Genomic DNA, 25,141 nt, shown 5'->3' with positions numbered 1-25,141 from the left:
TTAGTATACTAATGCAAATGTGACCTGATTTCAAGAGAGTGACTGTTACTCCATTGCTTAAGTTTGCCACTCCTTCCACCATTGCGACTCGATTCTACCCTCCTTACTTCATTGCTTACTTAATTCTTCTCACTTTACTCCATTGCTTACCCGATTACTTGCTACTTCCTCCATTTCTGACTTGATTTCTTCCTTGTTTTCTTGTTTCTTGCTGATTTATTTTTACTTTTGTGGTATTTATCTTCCTTCAACTGCTTCTAGATGTCTGGATGAATTTAAACCATTCCAACTTCAGCATGTTAAGCTCATTCCATGTCATTCAGTATCATTCAACATCATTCAATATCATTCAATATCATTCAATATCATTCATCATCATTCAACATTATTCCAAATCATTCCACAGGTATTCATTCAGCTCTCCAGCCTTCACACGCCATTTCCCCAGAAATGGCATTTCTAGTTCTTCTTCTTCTTCTTTATTCTGCGCAAACGATCGCATTTTTGAGGACCTAAACATTTACGAAAACTCACCGAAATTTGCACACTCTTCGGGCCCGGTGAAAAATTTGATATTCTGATGTTGTCATAACAATGAGATATAGCGCCCCCTAGCATAAAAAAATAAAAACCAATCCCGGCACGTTTGACCTAGAGCTACGAAAATTGAGAGGCACTTGTAGCACCCCGGGACGCACAAAAAGTCAATTGGGACCATGTAGCAAAAATGTACAGGAAGTGAGCTATGAATTTTTGAATGTCCAATTTTGGCCCATTCACTGTGGTCAACCTTTTCCCCCCTTTGCAAACAGTTTTAATCCGATTGACTTCAAACTTGGCATGTATCATCTCAACACCTGAGACAACAACTGGGCAAAATATCTTGACTTTTCGGAATACTATATGACAGGGCGGGGCATCAAATATTTCCTTTAAAATTTCATTTGTCCAGAAAGAGCAAATATTTAATAACTCCCATGTTCAAGCTCCAAAAAATCTCAAACTTCTCATGCAACTTAATAGCCACGGCCTGAAAACATCTATACAATGAAATTCAGTTATACATATAGCGCCACCTAGTGGTGACAAATGTGATACTTCACGTTTTTAGCTACTATGCCGAGCTCGTTGAAGGGATCCAGTTGAAAATTGGTCAGAAAAGCCTTAAGATGTTGATCATGGCCCACACCGAATATTGTAAATTTTCGGCAAAGGGCGTGGCCGTTACAGTGCCGTAAAGTCTGAAGATTTTTCGTGACAATAAAAGTTGCTTTAACTTGACCCAGATGATCCTATCTTCTCAAAATTTCACACATTTGATGAGAGTCCAGCCCTTAACACATCTACGAACTTATATTTCATCTTACTGATAGCGCCACCTACTGGCGATTTTTTTTCTTACGATTTTTCTTCAACGTTTTTCTCCAACCACGTTAACTGGACCTACCTCATATTTACTCAGATGAGGGTTTCGGGCCTAATAATGTCACAACACGAAGTTTGTGAGTTTTCGCGAATCGCTGTGGGCGTGGCTAAGCGCTGTTCGCCAAGAAAACAACGGCGGTTTTAAGGGCCTAAACTAGCACAGAAACACATGAAACTTGGCACACACATCTGGCCTGGCAAAATGAGCAACATTTTATTGTGTATTGTGCTATTTTTACAAAAATGACTTTTTTTAATGACTCCCCGGTAGATGCTCCAAAAATCCCAAACTTGACCTGTATGTTTATAGTCAAGGCCTGAAGGTATCTCTATGACAATATTCAGTTATATATGCAGCGCCACCTCGCCCTTGAGGCGTGAAAAAAAAATACCCCACTTACGGTATTTTTACAAAAATTGTAAACACGTTTCGCAATGAAAAAGGATATGCTTAATAACTCCCCGGTGCATGCTCCAAAAAATCCCAAACTTGACAGGTATTTTAAAAGTCAAGGCCTGAAGCTATCTCTATGACAACATTCAGTTATATATGCAGTGCCACCTCACCCTTGAGGCAAAACAAAAAAATACCCCACATACGGTACCCCAACGTGGCCCGGGCTGCGAGGGCCCTTTATAGCTGCTTGCAGCTCTAGTTATTATTATTATTATTATTATTATTATTATTTATTTTATTTATTTTTTAGATTTGAGGCCGCAAATGTTGAAAATGTGTTGAATTGAGTGGATAATCTGTACAGTCTTCCCTCGCTATAACGCAGTTCAATTTTCGCGGTCTCGCTGTATCGCGGATTTTTTTTAAGTGCAATTTTGCATATTTTTTTCAGTAATATACCCATTTTATAAAATTTATGAAGGTTTGAACATTGTCAATGTTTGAACAAGAGAGAAATGGGAGAACATGTAAATGCCTCAATGAGAAAAGTGTATAAATTGTGCGGTCGGGAATTTTTGAGCCTTAAAACATTTATAAGAGTTGTAAAACATAAAGCTAACTACTTCGAGGATTTCATTTATTGCGGGTATTTTTTAGAACCTAACCCCAGCGGAAAACGAGGGAACACTGTATATAAAATCCATTGTTCCTTATACTGTATTTCCTGTACAATAATAGTCTTCCATTTAGTGTAACTGTGGCGCGCCCGCACGCAGCCTCGCACACACGCACATACACACAACTTCTTCATGCCCTTCCCTTCATTTCAATGTTGTAGGTGATGGTAGCTTTGTTTGATGTTGAGTGTTATTTTGTCACGCAGATTTTATTTTTTATTTTTATGCCACGCCAAGGGTATTTATTAGGGCCCGAGCAGCGACCGCTGCGAGGTCCCTAGATTGTTTTACTATCTTTGTGGGGCTATCTCATTGACATAATGCATTTCTTAGCCCCTTCCCCTAACCCCAACCATCAAAAATAATTGCCTACCCCCATTCCTTACCCTCACCTCAACCATAACCCAATTGAAACAAACTATAAAACCAAGTCTTAACCCTCAAAAAGAGGCCTAAACTTGTGGGGCCCAGCAAAATGGCCCCACAAGGACAGGTGGGCCCCACAACTCTGTGAAATCCTGAAAAATTGGCCCCACCATGGAACAAAAACAAGATCACACACACAAACACACACAAACCTGGTAAAACTTGTCCATTCGCAGTCTGTCAATACCAGTCCACTCTCTTTTGAAGGTCTTAAGGGAGCTCTCCAGATATAATAGCTCTGTGGAAAACAACATACTTTCATCACTGGCTTTTCTCATTTTTATTTATAGCATTTGGAACTACAATAGCATAGATTCAACTTACGTCCATTGATATCATGAAAGGTGTGAATCAGTGCGGAAACTGAGTTTGAAAGTTCCTCCTGTGAACAAAAATGTGCTTCATGTTAAGCTATTAAGGATCCCCCACATTATGCAAAATGCATTTTAGTGTGGTATTCTATCAATAATATGCAACTTGGGTGGCCGGACAGTCCTAATTTTCAGTGATGTGTCCTGCATCCTGTGCAACCCTAAGCCGAACGCTGGTTTGCCCTCCTTTTGAGTTCGACATTGACATTGTTATGACATTGTTTGCTGATCCGCAAAGTTTGCCCATGTAGTTTACAAATTCTCGTCGGTGTGTGATGCAGAAAATGTGGGCAATGCGGACGCCATGTGGAAGGGCACAACTACTGAAATATTTTTCCGCTGAAATATTTTTCCGCATGAAGCCGTGCAGACCTCGCAGTCGCGTCAAGCATAAATCAAGCCTTCGCGTTCTCCTTTCAAAAATGCGTGCTTCAATCGAGGCAGATTGAACATCCATGACTTGGTCACTAAGACACGGAAGTGCACTCGACCTCTCCCGGTCAGGTTAATGGCAACGCCCCTGGTAAAGGTTTGTCACACCCACAGAAATTCTCAAAGCTGCTTCAGGTTTTTCTGCTTGCAAACACTCCGATGAGAACAATGACAAAACTACGATCAGGATTCAGGAAGGGGTTGCCGTTTCTTGCTGCACAAATGACCATTCCAGACTTTTTCTTGCTCTGTCATCCGAGTCTTTGAGAAAACAGTGGACTAATCTAAATTTTTTTAAGGACGTGTACAGACAGCAGTTCCAAAACTGTTGTGTGTGTGTGTACTCAGCATTTTTTGTGAATGAAAGCCAGTTCAGAGCTGGACTTGCAACTCGTTTAAACAAAGAATGGATCGGTCCCAATGGTGTGTGATGCGACTGTAAATGTGGACGTTTTTAACATTTTATTTTGATTTACTGTTGACCTTCTAGGGCTGCACGATATAAAAAAATAAATAGTGGTGATGATGGTACGGGCAATATGCTCATCGCAAAGACGTGCGATAAATTCGTGCACTTTTTTAATGAAATCTGGAGTTGGGCGGTGCCACAGAGAGACACCTGATTTTTCCCCACACAGTGCGTGCGACATGGCCCTCCGAAGGTGGGTCTTGGATACACTATTAATGCCATTGAGCGGCGGAGCTAAATAAGGAAATGGCGCCGAGGGCTAAACAAGGAAATGCCACCTAGGTATTTGGAAGTGGAGATACTAAAGTTATCAAGTTTAATGTGGAAAGTGGAAGCGGTGAGTGTTGCACTCTGTGTGCAATGTGTTGCTAAACGTGTTTCCGCAGAACGAGGCCCGGCGGGCCCCCACAGCGCCCCACCGGTCCCCATCCCCCGTCCCCCCACGCCCCCCACCCCCCACCCCCACCCCAAACCCGCCACCCGCCACGACCCAGGCCCTGCCACCCCCGGCCCCCAAACCCGAGAACACACCCCCGCGACAAGGGAAAAGGGACCGGGAGGCAGAGGAGGGTGGGCGGGGGGAGGCGAGGAGGGAGAGGCGACGGGGGGGAGGAAGGGGGAGGGGAGAGGGAACCACGGGGCACACCAGAGGCCCACCTGCCCCGAACCGCGCCGCCGTGTGTTTAGAAGAGCCTGTACCTCTGTCCTCTTATCCATTCACTTTTCCTCCATTTTAAAATAGTGCAACCAATGAGGACATAATCGTAACTAATAAATATTGTAAATACTGTATGAGTGTACATGTACACTTACAGTAAAAGAACTGTATGCGCAGTTCGGCTAATGTCGGAGCGTCGACTTAAATTCTAGGGGGGTGTTAGTTGTTATTGTGAGTTATATACATTTAAAAAAGGGGCATTATGTTGAATGTGTTCCCGCACGTTTGTGTACTGTGTAAACACACTTTAAACTTTACTTTGTGAGTGTTCATGCTTGTGTGATGTGAATGCTCAATAAAAAAAATTACAAAAAAAAAAAATTGGTTCATTTATGGTCCAAACAAATCTCATTACATTTAAGATAAGACTTAGCACCAAAAAACTAACTTGTTCTTGGACAACTTCAATATATTATAATACTGATGATGATAATTTAATTAGAAATCAGACAAATATTCGTGTTAAGATATTGAGTTTTTGCATTGGAATTAAAGCATTAAAGGAGTAGTTCACCTCCAAAATTACTTTTTTCTATTGATTACTCATGCCATGGAGACTTGAGTACAGTACAGTCATTATTTTTGCATTTGTCACATTCCTAACACAAAAATTTTATTTGAAAAAAACATTACCCCATTCATTACAATGGAGACTGAATGCAATGCACATTTGATATTATATGAATACAATGGTGTCATGGTGAGTTAAACAAACTCTTCCCAAACAGCTATTCAAGTCACCTGGGGAAAATTCTTCCATTTTTAATATCGCAATACATCGCAGACCCCAACCAAAAAAAAAAAAAGTAATTAAAAATCGCAATGTCATTTTTTTCCAATATTGTGCAGGCCGAGTCACAGTAGTCTCTTTGGCTGGCTGGAATTTTGTCTCGCGATCAGGGAATGGTTCCATAGACACAAGCTTCTCCAGTTATTCCCCGTGGACTTTTTTCTGTGCACTTCTCAGATGTATTTTTAAATTTAAGGGGTGTTTCCGTTTGAGCAATGTGGCGCACATCCGATCTGCTTCCGTGACAATGCTTTGGTTTTGTCCGAGACGCTATCAAAATAATCCCAAATGGGGCTGTGGCGTTTTCGCCCAACTTTCGCCATTCTTACTATTGTATGTGTGTTTTTTAACTATGAGTGAAATAAAAAATAAAAAAGGCGTGCGTGCTTTCAAATTGCCGCGGGAGTGACGTCACGTTGCCGACACATTCGCCCGGCCCCGTTTGCGACACACCACCACCCACGCCCGCTGTTTACAAAACAAACAAAATGGAAAAATACAGGTTGGGGGGTGTGGGGTTTGGACAAAATCACCACTAGAAATTAAGAGAAGCCCACATCTGTAAATTAAGAAGTAGTTTGTTTGTTTAAATCCTGTATTTAAAAAGTGCATTTTCCTGAGTGAAACCGGCAGAGTGGGCCTTTAAACAAAACAAAACAAAACAAAAAAAAGAAGAAAGAAAGAAGAAATATACCTGTAAAACCGGTTTGTCCTGCATCCACAAGCAGTAGAACAGACCTTTCCACAACTTCAGCATTTCTTCACTCGTAAAGCCATCTGGACAGAGAACATTATCCAGAATGAGTGCCTGAGTGAATCCAGTATTGCAGACGCATGATAATCTGTTTTAGGCAAGGAAAGGAAAGGCAGCTTTATTCATACAGTGGTCCCTCATTACTTCGCGGTTCCCTTATTGCCGATTCATGCTATTGCGGATTTGTATTTGGGTCCATAAATAATAAGTCAATCCCTACATACTCAGGAGCCAGCCAGGCTCTCAGCATGGGAAATTGAGGTAGCCCGACCTTTTGGTAAAAAATGTACCGGTAGTCCTTTTTTCCCCAAGTCTCATGTCATATCGACAAAAAACTAAAAATAATGTAACACTATTACAAAGTACACACAGACAGACAGACAGGGACAGAGAGAGAGCGAGAGCGAGAGCGAGAGACAGAGAGAGACAGAGAGAGAGAGAGAGAGAGACAGAGAGAGACAGAGAGAGAGAGACAGAGAGAGACCCTGTGATAGGAAATATGGTCCTTTTTTCCCTCCCAAGTCACGCTGAATATGTACACAGGGCTGGAGCTTTAGCGTTCGCCAGCTCACCAATGGCGACCCATTGGGTGAACCTAAAAATTATTGTGAGTTCACAGATTCGGGACTGCACACACTATAAAGATACGTTCATTTCACGACTGAATCAAAAGAAGACGGCACCGTTGTCACTGCTCAAACGCCACAATTTTGCGACGAGTATCATGAAACGTACAACCAGGAATGCTTCGTTAAAGAGGAGTTGTTGTTTTTTAGCTCAAAATGTGATGCCCGGCCCCTGGGAGACTTCCTGTTGGGTTTAGCACATGGCACCAAGAGACTTTTTTTTTAAACATCGTGGGCTGTTACATATGTCTACAAATTTTCGTAGCTCTAGCTGCTTTGTACAACTGGGAATGCTTCATTAAGAAGGATTTTTTTCCTTTGCAAAAAGTGCATGCCACGACAACAGCGTGCGACGAAATAAAAAGCTTTCAATAACTTTTCATCTTCAACATCTTAAGATGAGTCACATCAAGTTTGAAGATGATCGGATAAACTCTGTAGGTGGAATAAGACCCCTACGAAATGGCCAAAAAAATGGCAACACGTTCCAACGTAAATCAAAATGTTGGACTTCCTGTTAGGTTTAGCATATGGTTCAAAAAGAGTTTTTGTACCTTGAGGGCTGTTACATATGTCTTCAAATTTTGGTAACTCTAGGTGAAACGTACAACCGGAAATGCTTTATTAAGTAAGAATTTTGAAACACAAAATTTGATGCCCTGCTTCTGGCGGACTTTCTTTTTAGGTTTAGCATATGGCACCAAATGACTTTTTTTGTAGGTCGTAGTCTGTTACATATGTGTACCAATTTTCGTACCTAGAATAAACGTACAACCAGCAATGCTTCGTGAAGTACGAGTTTTTAAACTCTAAATTTGATGCCTTGCCCCCATCATATAGTATGTCAAAAACTTGATTTTTTACCATGATGTTGTCCTTCCCAGGTGTTGAGATGGTACAGCCCAAGTTTGAAGTCAATCAGGTTAAACGTGTAAACGTGCGAAATTGGGCCAAAATTGGACATTCAGATGATGATACCTCACTTCCTGTCTATTTTAGGGTACACCTATCAAAGTGTTTTTTGTTCATCTGGATGTGCTACAGGTGCCACACAATTTTCATAGCCGTGGGACAATCGTAGTGGGACAGGGATCCGTTAAACCTATGTAAGGGGCGCTACGGAGCCATTTCTATGTTATCATGTATGGCAACTTTAAAATCTAAAATTTTTCGCCAAGCCTGACGTGTGTGTAAAGTTTGGTGAGTTTTCGTTCACGTTTAGTGTCTCAAAAATGCAATCGTTTGCGGAGAATAATAATAAAAAGAAGAATAAAAAGAAATCCTACAAAAACAATAGGGCCTCACCGTAGCGGCCACGCCCTTTGGCGAAAAGTTACAATATTCGGTGTGGGGCATGATCAACGTCTTAAGGCTTTTCTGACCAATTTTCAAATGGATCCCTTCAACAATCTCAGCACAGTAGCTAAAAACGTAAAGTATGACATTTATTGTAACCACTAGGTGGCGCTATATGTATAACTGAATTTTATCATATAGATGTTTTCAGGCCGTGACTATTACGTTGCCTGAGAAGTTTGAGATTTTTTGGCACTTGAACATGGGAGTTATTAAGCATTTGCTCTTTCTGGACAAACGAAATTTTAAAGGCAATATTTGATGCCCCGCCCCCGTCATATAGTATTTCAAAAAGGCAAGATGTTTTGCCCAGTTGTTCTCTCAGGTCTTGAGATGATAAATGCCAAGTTTGAAGTCAATTGGATGAAAAATGTTTGCAAAGGGGGAAAAAGCATGACCACAGTGAATGTGCCAAAATAGGCCAAAATTGGACATAAAAAAATTCATAGCTCACTTCCTGTACATTTTAGCTACATGGTCCCAATAGACTTTTTTGTGCGTCTCGGGGTGCTACACGTGCCTGCCAATTTTTGTTGCTCTAGCTCAAACGTGCCGGGCTTGGTTTTTATTTTTCTACGCTAGGGGGCGCTATCGAGTCGCATTGTTATGACGACTTAATAATATCAAATTTTTCGCCGGGCCTGAGGAGTGTGCAAAGTTCGGTGAGTTTTCGTGAATGTTTAGGTACCAAAAATCGCGATCGTTTGCGGAGAATAAAGAATAACTAGAGCTGCGAGCAGCTATAAAGGGCCCTCGCAGCCCGGGCCACGTTGGAGTCCTTGCACGTTGGGGTACTTGCACGTTAGGGTACTGGCACGTTGGGGTACTGGCACGTTGGGGTACTGGCATATTGGAAGCAAAATTTCTTTGAAAATGGCATAATAAACGTTTACATGTAGAATATTTTTTTTGCCAGTGTGTGTCAAGCTCAACGGGTTTTGGTGATTGTTAAGACCTGCAAAAATCAGCGTCCTTTTTTATTTTTAGGCAATGAGTTGCCCTGATTGATATTTTTTGTAAAAGTGTATATATACATCATCGCTCGTTGTACTCATTGCACAATGTTACTTTTATTGTCCAAAGGGGCAATCAAAAATGAATAAAACAAAATGGAAACGTACATACGTTTGGATCGGTGTGAAGCCAGTGAACAATTTGAGTGGTGGAAACTAAAAGAATATTCAGAAATGACTTAGTCATCACACTTAGAATGAGTTTAAATTTTTTTGTACAAAATACCGTATGTGGGTTTTTTTTTTTTATATAAGCCTCAAGGGCTAGGTGGCGCTGTATTTATAACTGAATGTTGTCATCGAGATACCTTCAGGCCTTGATTATAAGCATACATGTCAAGTGTGGGATTTTTTTTGGAGCATGTACCGTGGAGTTATTAAGCATATCCTTCATTCACGATATTGCTTTTAATGTCCACAGAGGCTATCAAAAATAAATAAAAATATATATATGTTTGGATAAGTCTGATGCCAGTGAACATTTTGAGTGGTGGAAACTAAAAGAATATTCATAAATGACTTAGTTATCACACTCAGAATGAGTTGACATTTTTTGTACAAAATACCGTATGTGGGGTATTTTTTTTTTATGCCTCAAGGGCTAGGTGGCGCTGCATATATAACTGAATGTTGTCATAGAGATTGCTTCAGGCCTTGACGATAAACATACATGTCAAGTTTGGGATTTTTTGGAGCATGTACCGGGGAGTTATTAAGCATATCCTTTTTCAGTGCGAAACACAAATTTTGATGCCCCGCCTTCATCATATAGTATTTCGAAAGGTCAAGATTTTTCCCCCTGTCGTTGGCTCAGGACTTGACATGGTCCAGGTCAAGTCTTAACTCAGTCAGATGAAACGTATAGGAGAAGTGGGCAAAAGTCTGCCCCCTGTGAATGTGCAAAAATTGTCAAAAATGGGACATTCAAAAATTCGTAGCTCACTTCCTGTTCATTTTAGCATATGGGTCCAAGAGACTTTTTTGTAGGTCTTGGGCTCCCTCATACACCTAAAAATATTCGTCGTTCTTGCTTAAACGTACAACTGGGGCTGCTTCGTTAAAAACTTCTAGGGGGCGCTATTGAGTCATTTTTGTAAAAATAGCACAATCAACAATAAAATATTGCTAATTTTACCAGGCCAGATGTGTGTGCCAAGTTTCATGAGTTTCTGTGCATGTGTAGACCCTCAAAACTGGCGTTATTTTCTTGGCGAACAGCGCTTAGCCACACCCACAGCAATTCGCGAAAACTCACAAACTTCGTGTTGTGACATCATGAAGGCCGAAACCCTCATCTGAGCAAATATGAGGTAGGTCCAGTTAACGTGTTTGGAGAAAAACGTAGAAGAAAATTCGTAAGAAAAAAAATTGCCACTAGGTGGCGCTATCAGTTAGATGAAATATAAGTCAGTAGATGTCTTTAGGGCTGGACTCTCATCAAATGTGTGAAATTTTGAGAAGATAGGATCATCTCGGTCAAGTTAATGCAGCTTTTATTTTCACGAAAAATCTTCAGACTTTGCGTCACCGTAGCGGCAACGCCCTTTGGCGAAAAGTTACAATATTCGGTGTGGGGCATGATCAACATCTTAAGGCTTTTCTGACCAATTTTCAAATGGATCCCTTCAACAAGCTCAGCACAGTAGCTAAAAACGTAAAGTATGACATTTATTGTAACCACTAGGTGGCGCTATATGTATAACTGAATTTTATCATATAGATGTTTTCAGGCCGTGACTATTACGTTGCCTGAGAAGTTTGAGATTTTTTGGAGCTTGAACATGGCAGTTATTAAGCATTTGCTCTTTCTGGACAAATGAAATTTTAAAGGCAATATTTGATGCCCCGCCCCCGTCATATAGTATTTCGAAAAGGCAAGATGTTTTGCCCAGTTGTTCTCTCAGGTCTTGAGATGATAAATGCCAAGTTTGAAGTCAATTGGATGAAAAATGTTTGCAAAGGGGGAAAAAGCATGACCACAGTGAATGTGCCAAAATAGGCCAAAATTGGACATAAAAAAATTCATAGCTCACTTCCTGTACATTTTAGCTACATGGTCCCAATAAACTTTTTTGTGCGTCTCGGGGTGCTACACGTGCCTGCCAATTTTTGTTGCTCTAGCTCAAACGTGCCGGGCTTGGTATTTATTTTTCTACGCTAGGGGGCGCTATCGAGTCTCATTGTTATGACGACTTAATAATATCAAATTTTTCGCCGGGCCTGAGGAGTGTGCAAAGTTCGGTGAGTTTTCGTGAATGTTTAGGTACCCAAAATCGCGATCGTTTGCGGAGAATAAAGAAGAAGAAGAAGAATAATAATAATAATAATAATAATAATAATAATAATAATAATAATAATTTTTACAAAAACAATAGGGACCTCGCAGCGGTCGCTGCTCGGGCCCTAATAATAATAACTAGAGCTGCGAGCAGCTATAAAGGGCCCTCGCAGCCCGGGCCACGTTGGGGTCCTTGCACGTTGGGGTACTTGCACGTTGGGGTACTGGCACATTGGGGTACTGGCATATTGGAAGCAAAATTTCTTTGAAAATGGCATAATAAACGTTTACATGTAGAATATTTTTTTGCCAGTGTGTGTGTCAAGCTCAACGGGTTTTGGTGATTGTTAAGACCTGCAAAAATCAGCGTCCTTTTTTATTTTTAGGCAATGAGTTGCCCTGATTGGTATTTTTTTGTAAAAGTGTATATACACATCATCGCTCGTTGTACTCATTGCACAATGTTACTTTTATTGTCTAAAGGGGCAATCAAAAATGAATAAAACAAAATGGAAACGTACATACGTTTGGATCGGTGTGAAGCCAGTGAACAATTTGAGTGGTGGAAACTAAAAGAATATTCATAAATGACTTAGTTATCACACTTAGAATGAGTGTACATTTTTTGTACAAAATACCGTATGTGGGGTATTTTTTTTTCATGCCTCAAGGGCTAGGTGGCGCTGCATATATAACTGAATGTTGTCATAGAGATAACTTCAGGCCTTGACGATAAACATACATGTCAAGTTTGGGATTTTTTGGAGCATGTCCCGGGGAGTTATCAAGCATATCCTTTTACATTGCGAAACACAAATTTTGATGCCCCGCCCTCATCATATAGTATTTCGAAAAGTCAAGATTTTTCCCCCTGTCGTTGGCTCAGGTCTTGACATGGTCCAGGCCAAGTCTTAACTCAGTCGGATGAAACCTGTAGGAGAAGTGGGCAAAAGTCTGCCCCCTGTGAATATGCAAAAATCGTCAAAAATGGGACATTCAAAAATTCGTAGCTCACTTCCTGTTCATTTTAGCATATGGGTACAAGAGACTTTTTTGTAGGTCTTGGGCTCCCTCATACACCTAAAAATATTCGTCATTCTTGCTTAAACGTACAACCGGGGCTGCTTCGTTAAAAATTTCGAGGGGGCGCTATTGAGTCATTTTTGTAAAAATAGCACAATCAACAATAAAATATTGCTCATTTTACCAGGCCAGATGTGTGTGCCAAGTTTCAGGAGTTTCTGTGCATGTTTAGACCCTCAAAACTGGCGTTGTTTTCTTGGCGAACAGCGCTTAGCCACGCCTACAGCAATTCGCGAAAACTCACAAACTTCGTGTTGTGACATCATGAAGGCCGAAACCCTCATCTGAGCAATTATGAGGTAGGTCCAGTTAACGTGTTTGGAGAAAAACGTAGAAGAAAATTCGTAAGAAAAAAAATTGCCACTAGGTGGCGCTATCAGTTAGATGAAATATAAGTCAGTAGATGTCTTTAGGGCTGGACTCTCATCAAATGTGTGAAATTTTGAGAAGATAGGATCATCTCGGTCAAGTTAATGCAGCTTTTATTTTCACGAAAAATCTTCAGACTTTGCGTCACCGTAGCGGCCACGCCCTTTGGCGAAAAGTTACAATATTCGGTGTGGGGCATGATCAACATCTTAAGGCTTTTCTGACCAATTTTCAAATGGATCCCTTCAACGAGCTCAGCACAGTAGCTAAAAACGTAAAGTACGACATTTATTGTAACCACTAGGTGGCGCTATATGTATAACTGAATTTTATCATATAGATGTTTTCAGGCCGTGACTATTACGTTGCCTGAGAAGTTTGAGATTTTTTGGAGCTTGAACATGGGAGTTATTAAGCATTTGCTCTTTCTGGACAAATGAAATTTTAAAGGCAATATTTGATGCCCCGCCCCCGTCATATAGTATTTCAAAAAGGCAAGATGTTTTGCCCAGTTGTTCTCTCAGGTCTTGAGATGATAAATGCCAAGTTTGAAGTCAATTGGATGAAAAATGTTTGCAAAGGGGGAAAAAGCATGACCACAGTGAATGTGCCAAAATAGGCCAAAATTGGACATAAAAAAATTCATAGCTCACTTCCTGTACATTTTAGCTACATGGTCCCAATAGACTTTTTTGTGCGTCTCGGGGTGCTACACGTGCCTGCCAATTTTTGTTGCTCTAGCTCAAACGTGCCGGGCTTGGTTTTTATTTTTCTACGCTAGGGGGCGCTATCGAGTCGCATTGTTATGACGACTTAATAATATCAAATTTTTCGCCGGGCCTGAGGAGTCTGCAAAGTTCGGTGAGTTTTCGTGAATGTTTAGGTACCCAAAATCGCGATCGTTTGCGGAGAATAAAGAAGAATAATAATAACTAGAGCTGCGAGCAGCTATAAAGGGCCCTCGCAGCCCGGGCCACGTTGGGGTCCTTGCACGTTGGGGTACTTGCACGTTGGGGTACTGGCACATTCGGGTACTGGCATATTGGAAGCAAAATTTCTTTGAAAATGGCATAATAAACGTTTACATGTAGAATATTTTTTTGCCAGTGTGTGTATCAAGCTCAACGGGTTTTGGTGATTGTTAAGACCTGCAAAAATCAGCGTCCTTTTTTATTATTAGGCAATGAGTTGCCCTGATTGGTATTTTTTTGTAAAAGTGTATATACACATCATCGCTCGTTGTACTCATTGCACAATGTTACTTTTATTGTCCAAAGGGGCAATCAAAAATGAATAAAACGAAATGGAAACGTACATACGTTTGGATCGGTGTGAAGCCAGTGAACAATTTGAGTGGTGGAAACTAAAAGAATATTCATAAATGACTTAGTTATCACACTTAGAATGAGTGTACATTTTTTGTACAAAATACCGTATGTGGGGTATTTTTTTTTTTTTTTTATATAAGCCTCAAGGGCTAGGTGGCGCTGTATTTATAACTGAATGTTGTCATAGAGATACCTTCAGGCCTTGATTATAAGCATACATGTCAAGTGTGGGATTTTTTTTTTGAGCATGTACCGTGGATTTATTAAGCATAGCCTTCATTCACGATATTGCTTTTAATGTCCATAGAGGCTATCAAAAATACATAAAACTAAATAACAAAAATATGTATGTTTGGATAAGTCTGATGCCAGTGAACATTTTGAGTGGTGGAAACTAAAAGAATATTCATAAATGACTTAGTTATCACACTTAGAATGAGTGTACATTTTTTGTACAAAATACCGTATGTGGGGTATTTTTATTTTTTTTTATATAAGCCTCAAGGGCTAGGTGGCGCTGTATTTATAACTGAATGTTGTCATAGAGATACCTTCAGGCCTTGATTATAAGCATACATGTCAAGTGTGGGATTTTTTTTTGGAGCATGTACCGTGGAGTTATTAAGCATATCCTTCATTCACGATATTGCTTTTAATGTCCATAGAGGCTATCAAAAATAAATAAAAATATATATATGTTTGGATAAGTCTGATGCCAGTGAACATTTTGAGTGGTGGAAACTAAAAAAATATTCATAAATGACTTAGTTATCACACTTAGAATGAGTGTACATTTTTTGTACAAAATACCGTATGTGGGGTATTTTTTTTTCATGCCTCAAGGGCTAGGTGGCGCTGCATATATAACTGAATGTTGTCATAGAGATAACTTCAGGCCTTGACGATAAACATACATGTCAAGTTTGGGATTTTTTGGAGCATGTACCGGGGAGTTATCAAGCATATCCTTTTTCATTGTGAAACACAAATTTTGATGCCCCGCCCTCATCATATAGTATTTCGAAAAGTCAAAAATTTTCCCCCTGTCGTTGGCTCAGGTCTTGACATGGTCCAGGCCAAGTCTTAACTCAGTCGGATGAAACGTGTAGGAGAAGTGGGCAAAAGTCTGCCCCCTGTGAATGTGCAAAAATCGTCAAAAATGGGACATTCAAAAATTCGTAGCTCACTTCCTGTTCATTTTAGCATATGGGTACAAGAGACGTTTTTGTAGGTCTTGGGCTCCCTCATACACCTAAAAATATTCGGCGTTTTTGCTTAAACGTACAACCGGGGCTGCTTCGTTAAAAATTTCGAGGGGGCGCTATTGAGTCATTTTTGTAAAAATAGCACAATCAACAATAAAATATTGCTCATTTTACCAGGCCAGATGTGTGTGCCAAGTTTCAGGAGTTTCTGTGCATGTTTAGACCCTCAAAACTGGCGTTGTTTTCTTGGCGAACAGCGCTTAGCCACGCCTACAGCAATTCGCGAAAACTCACAAACTTCGTGTTGTGACATCATGAAGGCCGAAACCCTCCTCTGAGCAAATATGAGGTAGGTCCAGTTAACGTGTTTGGAGAAAAACGTAGAAGAAAATTCGTAAGAAGAAAAATTGCCACTAGGTGGCGCTATCAGTTAGATGAAATGTAAGTTAGTAGATGTCTTTAGAGCTGGACTCTCATCAAATGTGTGAAATTTTGAGAAGATAGGATCATCTCGGTCAAGTTAATGCAGCTTTTATTTTCACGAAAAATCTTCAGATTTTGCGTCACCGTAGCGGCCACGCCCTTTGATGAAAAGTTACAATATTCGGTGTGGGGCATGATCAACATCTTAAGGCTTTTCTGACCAATTTTCAAATGGATCCCTTCAACAAGCTCAGCACAGTAGCTAAAAACGTAAAGTATGACATTTATTGTAACCACTAGGTGGCGCTATATGTATAACTGAATTTTGTCATATAGATGTTTTCAGGCTGTGACTATTACGTTGCCTGAGAAGTTTGAGATTTTTTGGAGCTTCAACATGGGAGTTATTAAGCATTTGCTCTTTCTGGACAAATGAAATTTTAAAGGCAATATTTGATGCTCCGCCCCCGTCGTATAGTATTTCGAAAAGGCAAGATGTTTTGCCCAGCTGTTCTCTTAGGTCTTGAGATGATAAATGCCAAGTTTGAAGTCAATTGGATGAAAAATGTTTGCAAAGGGGGAAAAAGCATGACCACAGTGAATGTGCCAAAATAGGCCAAAATTGGACATTAAAAAATTCATAGCTCACTTCCTGTACATTTTAGCTACATGGTCCCAATAGACTTTTTTGTGCGTCTCGGGGTGCTCCACGTGCCTGCCAATTTTCGTTGCTCTAGCTCAAACGTGTCGGGCTTGGTTTTTATTTTTCTACGCTAGGGGGCGCTATAGAGCCGCGTTGTTATAACGACTTCATAATATCAAATTTTTCGCCGGACCTGAGGAGTGTGCAAAGTTTGGTGAGTTTTCGTGAATATTTAGGTACCCAAAATCGCGATTGTTTGCGGAGAATAAAGAAGAAGAAGAAGAAGAATAATAATAACTAGAGCTGCGAGCAGCTATAAAGGGCCCTCGCAGCCCGGGCCACGTTGGGGTCCTTGCACGTTGGGGTACTTGCACGTTGGGGTACTGGCACGTTGGGGTACTGGCATATTGGAAGCAAAATTTCTTTGAAAATGGCATAATAAACGTTTACATGTAGAATTTTTTTTTGCCAGTGTGTGTGTCAAGCTCAACGGGTTTTGGTGATTGTTAAGACCTGCAAAAATCAGCGTCCTTTTTTATTTTTAGGCAATGAGTTGCCCTGATTGGTATTTTTTTGTAAAAGTGTATATACACATCATCGCTCGTTGTACTCATTGCACAATGTTACTTTTATTGTCCAAAGGGGCAATCAAAAATGAATAAAACAAAATGGAAACGTACATACGTTTGGATCGGTGTGAAGCCAGTGAACAATTTGAGTGGTGGAAACTAAAAGAATATTCATAAATGACTTAGTTATCACACTTAGAATGAGTGTACATTTTTTGTACAAAATACCGTTTGTGGGGTATTTTTTTTTATTTTTATATAAGCCTCAAGGGCTAGGTGGCGCTGTATTTATAACTGAATGTTGTCATAGAGATACCTTCAGGCCTTGATTATAAGCATACATGTCAAGTGTGGGATTTTTTTTTGTAGCATGTACCGTGGAGTTATTAAGCATATCCTTCATTCACGATATTGCTTTTAATGTCCATAGAGGCTATCAAAAATAAATAAAAATATATATATGTTTGGATAAGTCTGATGCCAGTGAACATTTTGAGTGGTGGAAACTAAAAAAATATTCATAAATGACTTAGTTATCACACTTAGAATGAGTGTACATTTTTTGTACAAAATACCGTATGTGGGGTATTTTTTTTTCATGCCTCAAGGGCTAGGTGGCGCTGCATATATAACTGAATGTTGTCATAGAGATACCTTCAGGCCTTGACGATAAACATACATGTCAAGTTTGGGATTTTTTGGAGCATGTACCGGGGAGTTATTAAGCATATCCTTTTTCAGTGCGAAACACAAATTTTGATGCCCCGCCCTCACCATATAGTATTTCCGAAAGTCAAGATTTTTCCGTCTGTTGTTGGCTCAGGTCTTGGCATGGTCCAGGTCAAGTCATAAGTCAGTCGGATAAAACGTGTAGGAGAAGTGGGCAAAAGTATGCCCCCTGAAAATGTGCAAAAATCGTCAAAAATGGGACATTCAAAAATTCGTAGCTCACTTCCTGTTCATTTTAGCATATGGGTACAAGAGACTTTTTTGTAGGTCTTGGGCTCCCTCATACACCTAAAAATATTCGTCGTTCTTGCTTAAACGTACAACCGGGGCTGCTTCGTTAAAAATTTCGAGGGGGCGCTATTGAGTCATTTTTTTAAAAATAGCACAATCAACAATAAAATATTGTTCATTTTACCAGGCCAGATGTGTGTGCCAAGTTTCATGAGTTTCTGCGCATGTTTAGACCCTCAAAACTGGCGTTGTTTTCTTGGCGAACAGTGCTTAGCCACGCCCACAGCGATTCGCGAAAACTCACAAACTTCGTGTTGTGACATCATGAAGGCCGAAACCCTCATCTGAGCAAATATGAGGTTGGTCCAGGTAACGTGTTTGGAGAAAAAATGTACAAGAAAATTCGTAAGAAAAAAAATTGCCACTAGGTGGCGCTATCAGTAAGATGAAATATAAGTTCGTAGATGTCTTTAGGGCTGGACTCTCATCAAATGTGTGAAATTTTGAGAAGATAGGATCATCTCGGTCAAGTTCATGCAGCTTTTATTGTCACGAAAAATCTTCAGACTTTGCGGCACCGTAGCGGCCACGCCCTTTGGCGAAAAGTTACAATATTCGGTGTGGGGCATGATCAACATCTTAAGGCTTTTCTGACCAACTTTCAACTGGATCCCTTCAACGGGCTCAGCGCAGTAGCTAAAAACGTAAAGTATGACATTTATTGTCACCACTAGGTGGCGCTATATGTATAACTGAATTTTATCATATAGATGTTTTCAGGCCGTGACTATTACGTTGCCTGAGAAGTTTGAGATTTTTTGGAGCTTGAACATGGGAGTTATTAAGCATTTGCTCTTTCTGGACAAATGAAATTTTAAAGACAATATTTGATGCCCCGCCCCCATCATATAGTATTTCGAAAAGGCAAGACTTTTTGCCCAGTTGTTCTCTCAGGTCTTGAGATGATAAATGCCAAGTTTGATGTGAATTGGATGAAAAATGTTTGCAGAGGGGGAAAAAGCATGACCACAGTGAATGTGCCAAAATAGGCCAAAATTGGACATAAAAAAATTCATAGCTCATTTCCTGTACATTTTAGCTACATGGTCCCAATAGACTTTTTTGTGCGTCTCGGGGTGCTACACGTGCCTGCCAATTTTCGTTGCTCTAGCTCAAACGTGCCAGGCTTGGTTTTTATTTTTCTACGCTAGGGGGCGCTATAGAGTCGCGTTGTTATGACGACTTCATAATATCAAATTTTTCGCCGGGCCTGAGGAGTGTGCAAAGTTCGGTGAGTTTTCGTGAATGTTTAGGTACCCAAAATCGCGATCGTTTACGGAGAAGAAGAAGAAGAAGAAGAAGAAGAAGAATAATAATAATAATAATAATAATCCGATCGAAAAACAATAGGGACCTCGCAGCGGTAGCTGCTCGGGCCCTAATAATAATAATAATAATAATAATAATAATAATAATAATTTTTACAAAAACAATAGGGACCTCGCAGCGGTCGCTGCTCGGGCCCTAATAATAATAATAATAATAATAATAATAATAATAATAATAATTTTTACAAAAACAATAGGGACCTCGCAGCGGTCGCTGCTCGGGCCCTAATAATAATAATAATAATTTTTACAAAAACAATAGGGACCTCGCAGCGGTCGCTGCTCGGGCCCTAAAAAAGCAGCATTTTACTTGGCAAACAATGCATGGCTATGAAACGTACAACCAGGAATGCTTCCTTAAAGAGGAGCTTTTTAGCTCAAAATGTGATGCCCGGCCCCTGGGGGACTTCCTGTTGGGTTTAGCACATGGCACCAAGAGACTTTTTTTTTTAACATCGTGGGCTGTTACATATGTCTACAAATTTTTGTAGCTCTAGCTGCTTCATACAACTGGGAATGCTTCATTAAGAAGGATTTTTTTTCCTTTGCAAACAGTGCATGCCACGACAACAGCGTGCTACGAAATAAAAAGCTTTCAATAACTTTTCATCTTCAACATCTTAAGATGAATCACACCAAGTTTTAAGATGATCGGATAAACTGTGTAGGAGGAGTTCATTAAAATAAGTCCCCAATGAAATGGCCAAGCAAAATGGCAAAACGTTCCAAAGTAAATTAAAATGGCGGACTTCATGTTAGGTTTAGCATATGGTACCAACAGACTTTTTAGTAGGTCATAGTCTGTTACATATGTGTACCAATTTTCGTAGGTCTAGGTTAAACGTACAACCGGCAATAGTACGTTTAGTAAGAGTTTTGAAACTCTAAATTTGATGCCTCGCGCCCGTCATATAGTATGTCAAAAACTTTATATTTTTTATTATGATGTTGTCCCAGGTGTTGAGATGGTACAGCCCAAGTTTGAAGTCCATCGGGTTAACCGTGTAGGAGAAGGGGGCAAAAGTATGACCACTGTAAATGTGCAAAAATGGGCCAAAATTGGACATTTAAATACTCATACCTCACTTCCTTTTTTTTGTGTGTGTATGTGTGCGTGCGTGTGTGCGTGCAAATACGTATAAATTTATACTCATTAATTCACCTAAAACCTTGTAAAAATCCCATGACCCTTCACCTTAACCAGGTACTTCAGAGTCTCGCCAGAGTCATGAGGTTCAAATGGTCAGGAGACCAGAGAAAAGGTCAGAAAAGATATAGAGGATAAATCAAAGTGAAATTCAGCACCGACCAAATACTTCCTGCCTTCCCCATGGTTACAAAATCAAAGTCTTACGCTAACCCCAGAAGCCTCTCAACTCCAACAAATTAAGGAGAACTCAAGAGACCAGAGGAAAAACTAAAGCGAGGAAGGAGGGAAGGATCGATGAGGCAGAGTGAGATCCATAGAAATAGGTACATCCAATCCATCAAAGTGAAATCCAGCACCAACCAAACCCCTCCTGCGGGGTTACAAAACCAGTCTTATGCCAACCCCAGAAACCTCAAACTTCCAATAAATTGAGGACATCTCAAGTGACCAGAGGAAAAACTAAAGAGAGGAAGGAGGGAAGGATAGATAAAGCAAAGGGAGATCCACAGACACCAGCACCCACTGATTCAACGGGCTGTGGGAGGGAGAGGCGAATTCTGTTTGAGTTTCAGTAGATGCTGGTGTGATGGATCTGGCATGTATAAGGACCGCCCAGCAAAGAAAGAAGCCGTCAATCGCGGCCCTGCAAAGCGAGCACCGCCCCCCCCCCCGGAATCCCCCAGGCCGCGGCAGCACCAAGGCCACCCCCACGCCACCCGAGCAGACACGCCGCAGGCGAGCCGACTCAGACGCCCGGAACACCCCCGCCCCAGCCCCGGCCCACACCCCCGAGCCGAACGCCGCAGAACGAGGCCCGGCGGGCCCCCAGAGCTCCCCACCGGTCCCCAGCCCCAGAAGTGCATTGAAGTGCGACAAGGGAAAAGGGACCGGGAGGCAGAGGAGGACGGGCAGGGGGAGGCGAGGAGGGAGAGGCGAGGGGGGGGGGGGGGGGGGGGGGGGGGGGGCCACGGGGCCCACCAGAGGCCCACCCGCCCGCTGCTCCGTGCCCGGCGGCGGGGCCCGCGGCGGGGCCCGCGCCGGGACGGCACCACCCCGGGCACCAGGGAAAGCACCCCAACACAGCACCCCACAGGGGGCCCAGGGAGCGGCCAAGACGCAACAGCCACCGAGCAGACAACGGGTGGGCAGAGCCACCCCCGCCCGACCACGGGGGACAGCGTCAAGAAAATTGACTAACTAGCATGCAGTAACACCAAGTGTTGATGCTGAGTGTCCACTAGAAATAAATCTTAAGGAGTTAGTAAGTATAGTGTCGTATAGTGTGGTGTACTCGAGCCCACTAGGAGCAACTAGGTTCCTGACTATCTAAAAATAAAAACAATAAGTTACAAAATACCAAATACAGAAGCAGCGAAAACAGAAGTTGTAACAATGTGGTGGCTCTCGTTAACAGGCAGAATCTAGGCAGGATTAAGTTGCCAAATTAAGATTAAAATATTCTATGTTCATAGACCATATTTGTTTAAATCTTGATACTTAATTTTTATTTATGGCAGAGATTATTTCCATTGAGATATAATTTATTAGTAGGTTTAACCAGTGGTCGATATTTAGAGATTGTTTATTTTTCCAATTAACAAGGATTATTTTTTTAGCAATAGTAAGGGCTATAAGTATAGATTGAGATTGTTTACATGGTAGCTCAATTATTGTTAAGTCACCTAGTAAACACAATCTTGGAGATAAAGGAAGCCTACAGTTTAATATATCAGCGAGCTTTTCCAAGATTTTAGTCCAGAAATACAGCACTGGAGTACATGACCATAAAGCATGCATATCACTTCCTGTCTATTTTAGGGTACATCTATCAAAGAGGTTTTTGTTCATCTGAATGTGTTATAGGTACCACACAAATTTCGTAGCCGTAGGACAATCTTAGCGGGACAGGGATCCGTTAAACATGTGTATAGGGGGCGCTATGGAGCCATTTTTCTGTTATCATGTATGGCGACTTTAAGATGTTGATCATGTCCCACGCCGAATATTGTAACTTTTCGCCAAAGGTCGTTATGGTGCCGCAAAGTCTGTTTTTTCTTGACAATAAAAGCTGCTTTAACTTGACCCAGATGATCCTATCTTTTCAAAATTTCACACATTTGATTAAAGTCCAGCCATTAAGGCATCTACGAATTTATATTTCATCTTACTGATAGCGCCACTTACTGGCAATTTTTTTTCTTACGATTTTTCTTCAACGTTTTTCTCTAACCACATTAATTGGACCTAACTCATATTTGCTCATATGAGGGTTTCGGCCTACATGATGTCACAACACGAAGTTTGTGAGTTTTCGCGAATCACTGTGGGCATGGCTAAGCGCTGTTCGCCAAGAAGAAAACGCCAATTTTGAGGGCCTTAACTGGTGCAGAAACTCCTTAAACTTTACACACACATCTGGCCTGGCAAAATGAGCAATATTTTTGTGCGATATTTATAAAAATGACGCACCCCGAAGGAATTTTTAACGAAGCAGCCCCGGTTGTGCGTTTAAGCAAGATCTATGAACATTTTTAGATGTATGAGAGAGCCCAAGACCTACAAAAAGGGTCTCGTCTCCAATTTTTGCTGATTTTTGCACATTTACAGGGGGCATACTTTTGCCCCCTTCTCCTACATGCTTAACTCCCCGGTACATGCTCCAAAAAAATCCCAAACTTGACATGTATGTTTATAGTCAAGGCATGAAGCTATCCATATGACAACATTCAGTTACAAATACAGCGCCACCTAGCCTTTGAGGCAAAATAAATAAACAAACAAATAAATAAATACCCCACATACAGTATTTTGTACAAAATTGGTAAACTAATTGTGTGATAACCAAGTCATTTATGAATATTCTTTTACCTTCCACCACTCAAAATGTTCACTAGCATCAGACCTATCCAAATTTACGTCCCGGCACTTTTTATTTTTTTTCCTTTTATTTATTTTTGATAGCCTCTTTGGACAATAAAAGCAATATTGTGCAATGAGTACAACAAACGATGACGTGTATCTAGCCTATGTGGTGAGTTGCTGGTCACGACAAAAAAAAAAAACAATTTGTAATCATAACTCTAGCAACATATATCTATAAGGACATTTGGCCTAATTAAAACTCGATTTAAGGCATTTTTAAAGGGGCATGTAGATATCTTGAAATGAGGTGACTTAGGGACACCGTCAATTGGAGTGGTTGTAAAATAAAAATTCCAACTATTCAAAATAAAATTAGAACTGTCAACAAGACGTTGTTGATGTCGACAATATAAATTAGTCAAACCCTTAGCTTTGCCTAACTTTGTGCAGAATGATGGAACTTATCGATGCATAAGAGAGCTGGAGCACAGCAAAGTGTCCTTACCGTGACATGCAACGTTCCAAACTAGTAAATGCTTATGAAAACTTACTCAAGGCTTTTCACTTACTGTGAAAGTCGATTCGTGTAGGCGCAGCATAATTCGTATTCCTTTGACTGCTCCGAGGACGTTTACAAATACGTATGTTAGATCGGTAAAGGAGGGTTGCTTACCTGTCGCTTTCTGTGATCTGACATTTATATACTTCTTCAACTTTTTAAGTGCCTTTGTTCGGATAGGCTTTTCGTTTGAGGCTAACTTTTGTGCCAACTGAATTTCTGGATCTTGAAGCGCAGCCATTTTTACAGCAATTCACGTGGAGCTTCACTGTCGCACAGTCTGTAAATCTGTCGCACTCAGATGGCGTCACAGCCTTACTTTGCCCCATGACCATAGATAGTAAATAAAACTAGATATCTGATCTGCGCTACTGGCCAATAGAAACGAACGTCCGCACTGGCGGCCATCTTTCCACAGTCACGTCGCTCCGCCTCTCTCATTCACTTTATGGTCATTGTTTTTTTTTTTTTTTTTTTTTTTTTATTATACTTTATTGAACCAACTGTTGCTAACTTACAATAAATATCAACAGACGATTAGTACAACAATTTAAAAAAAAAAAAAACATATTAAAATTAAAATGTCACTTTTTAACCATATAACTCGAATTTCGCACATACATTCAAAGTCCTTGCAGCCTTTTTATTCTGGCAGCAACTCATTGATTGCATATATAACTGAAAGTCTTCAGAAAATAAAGGAAAAAGTGGTTTGTGAGTCCCATTTGTGTAAGTAGAACTTTGCTAATATAATTAGCAAATTTACCACAAAGACAATGTCTTTATCATATTTACCACTCTTTACAAAATAACCAAAAACAACATGCTCATAAAACAAAACAAAATTTTCAACAACATTACTACAAATAA

General features: G+C 40.6%; 1 protein-coding gene across 3 annotated transcripts in view; it reads right to left on the bottom strand.

Annotated features, from left to right (window-relative positions):
- The window catches only part of rrp1 (ribosomal RNA processing 1), a 160,494-nt gene extending 135,834 nt beyond the window's left edge, over nt 1-24,660 (bottom strand). For 2 of the 3 annotated variants that reach the window (XM_077537131.1, XM_077537133.1), the window contains exons 1-4: nt 24,386-24,658; nt 6,400-6,482; nt 3,250-3,307; nt 3,078-3,163 (exon numbers count right to left, since the gene is read on the bottom strand). In XM_077537131.1, the coding sequence (XP_077393257.1) occupies nt 3,078-3,163; nt 3,250-3,307; nt 6,400-6,482; nt 24,386-24,512 (354 nt within the window). In that variant the 5' untranslated portion in view covers nt 24,513-24,658. Of the gene's footprint in view, nt 1-3,077; nt 3,164-3,249; nt 3,308-6,399; nt 6,483-24,385 lie in introns of all 3 variants that reach the window. The other variant, XM_077537132.1, reaches the window with a different exon arrangement.
- Between the last annotated feature and the right edge of the window lie 481 nt (nt 24,661-25,141).

This window comes from Festucalex cinctus, chromosome 11, assembly GCF_051991245.1.
Source record: "Festucalex cinctus isolate MCC-2025b chromosome 11, RoL_Fcin_1.0, whole genome shotgun sequence".
NCBI classification, from domain to species: Eukaryota; Metazoa; Chordata; class Actinopteri; order Syngnathiformes; family Syngnathidae; genus Festucalex; species Festucalex cinctus.
This window is presented reverse-complemented; position numbering and strand designations above follow the sequence as displayed.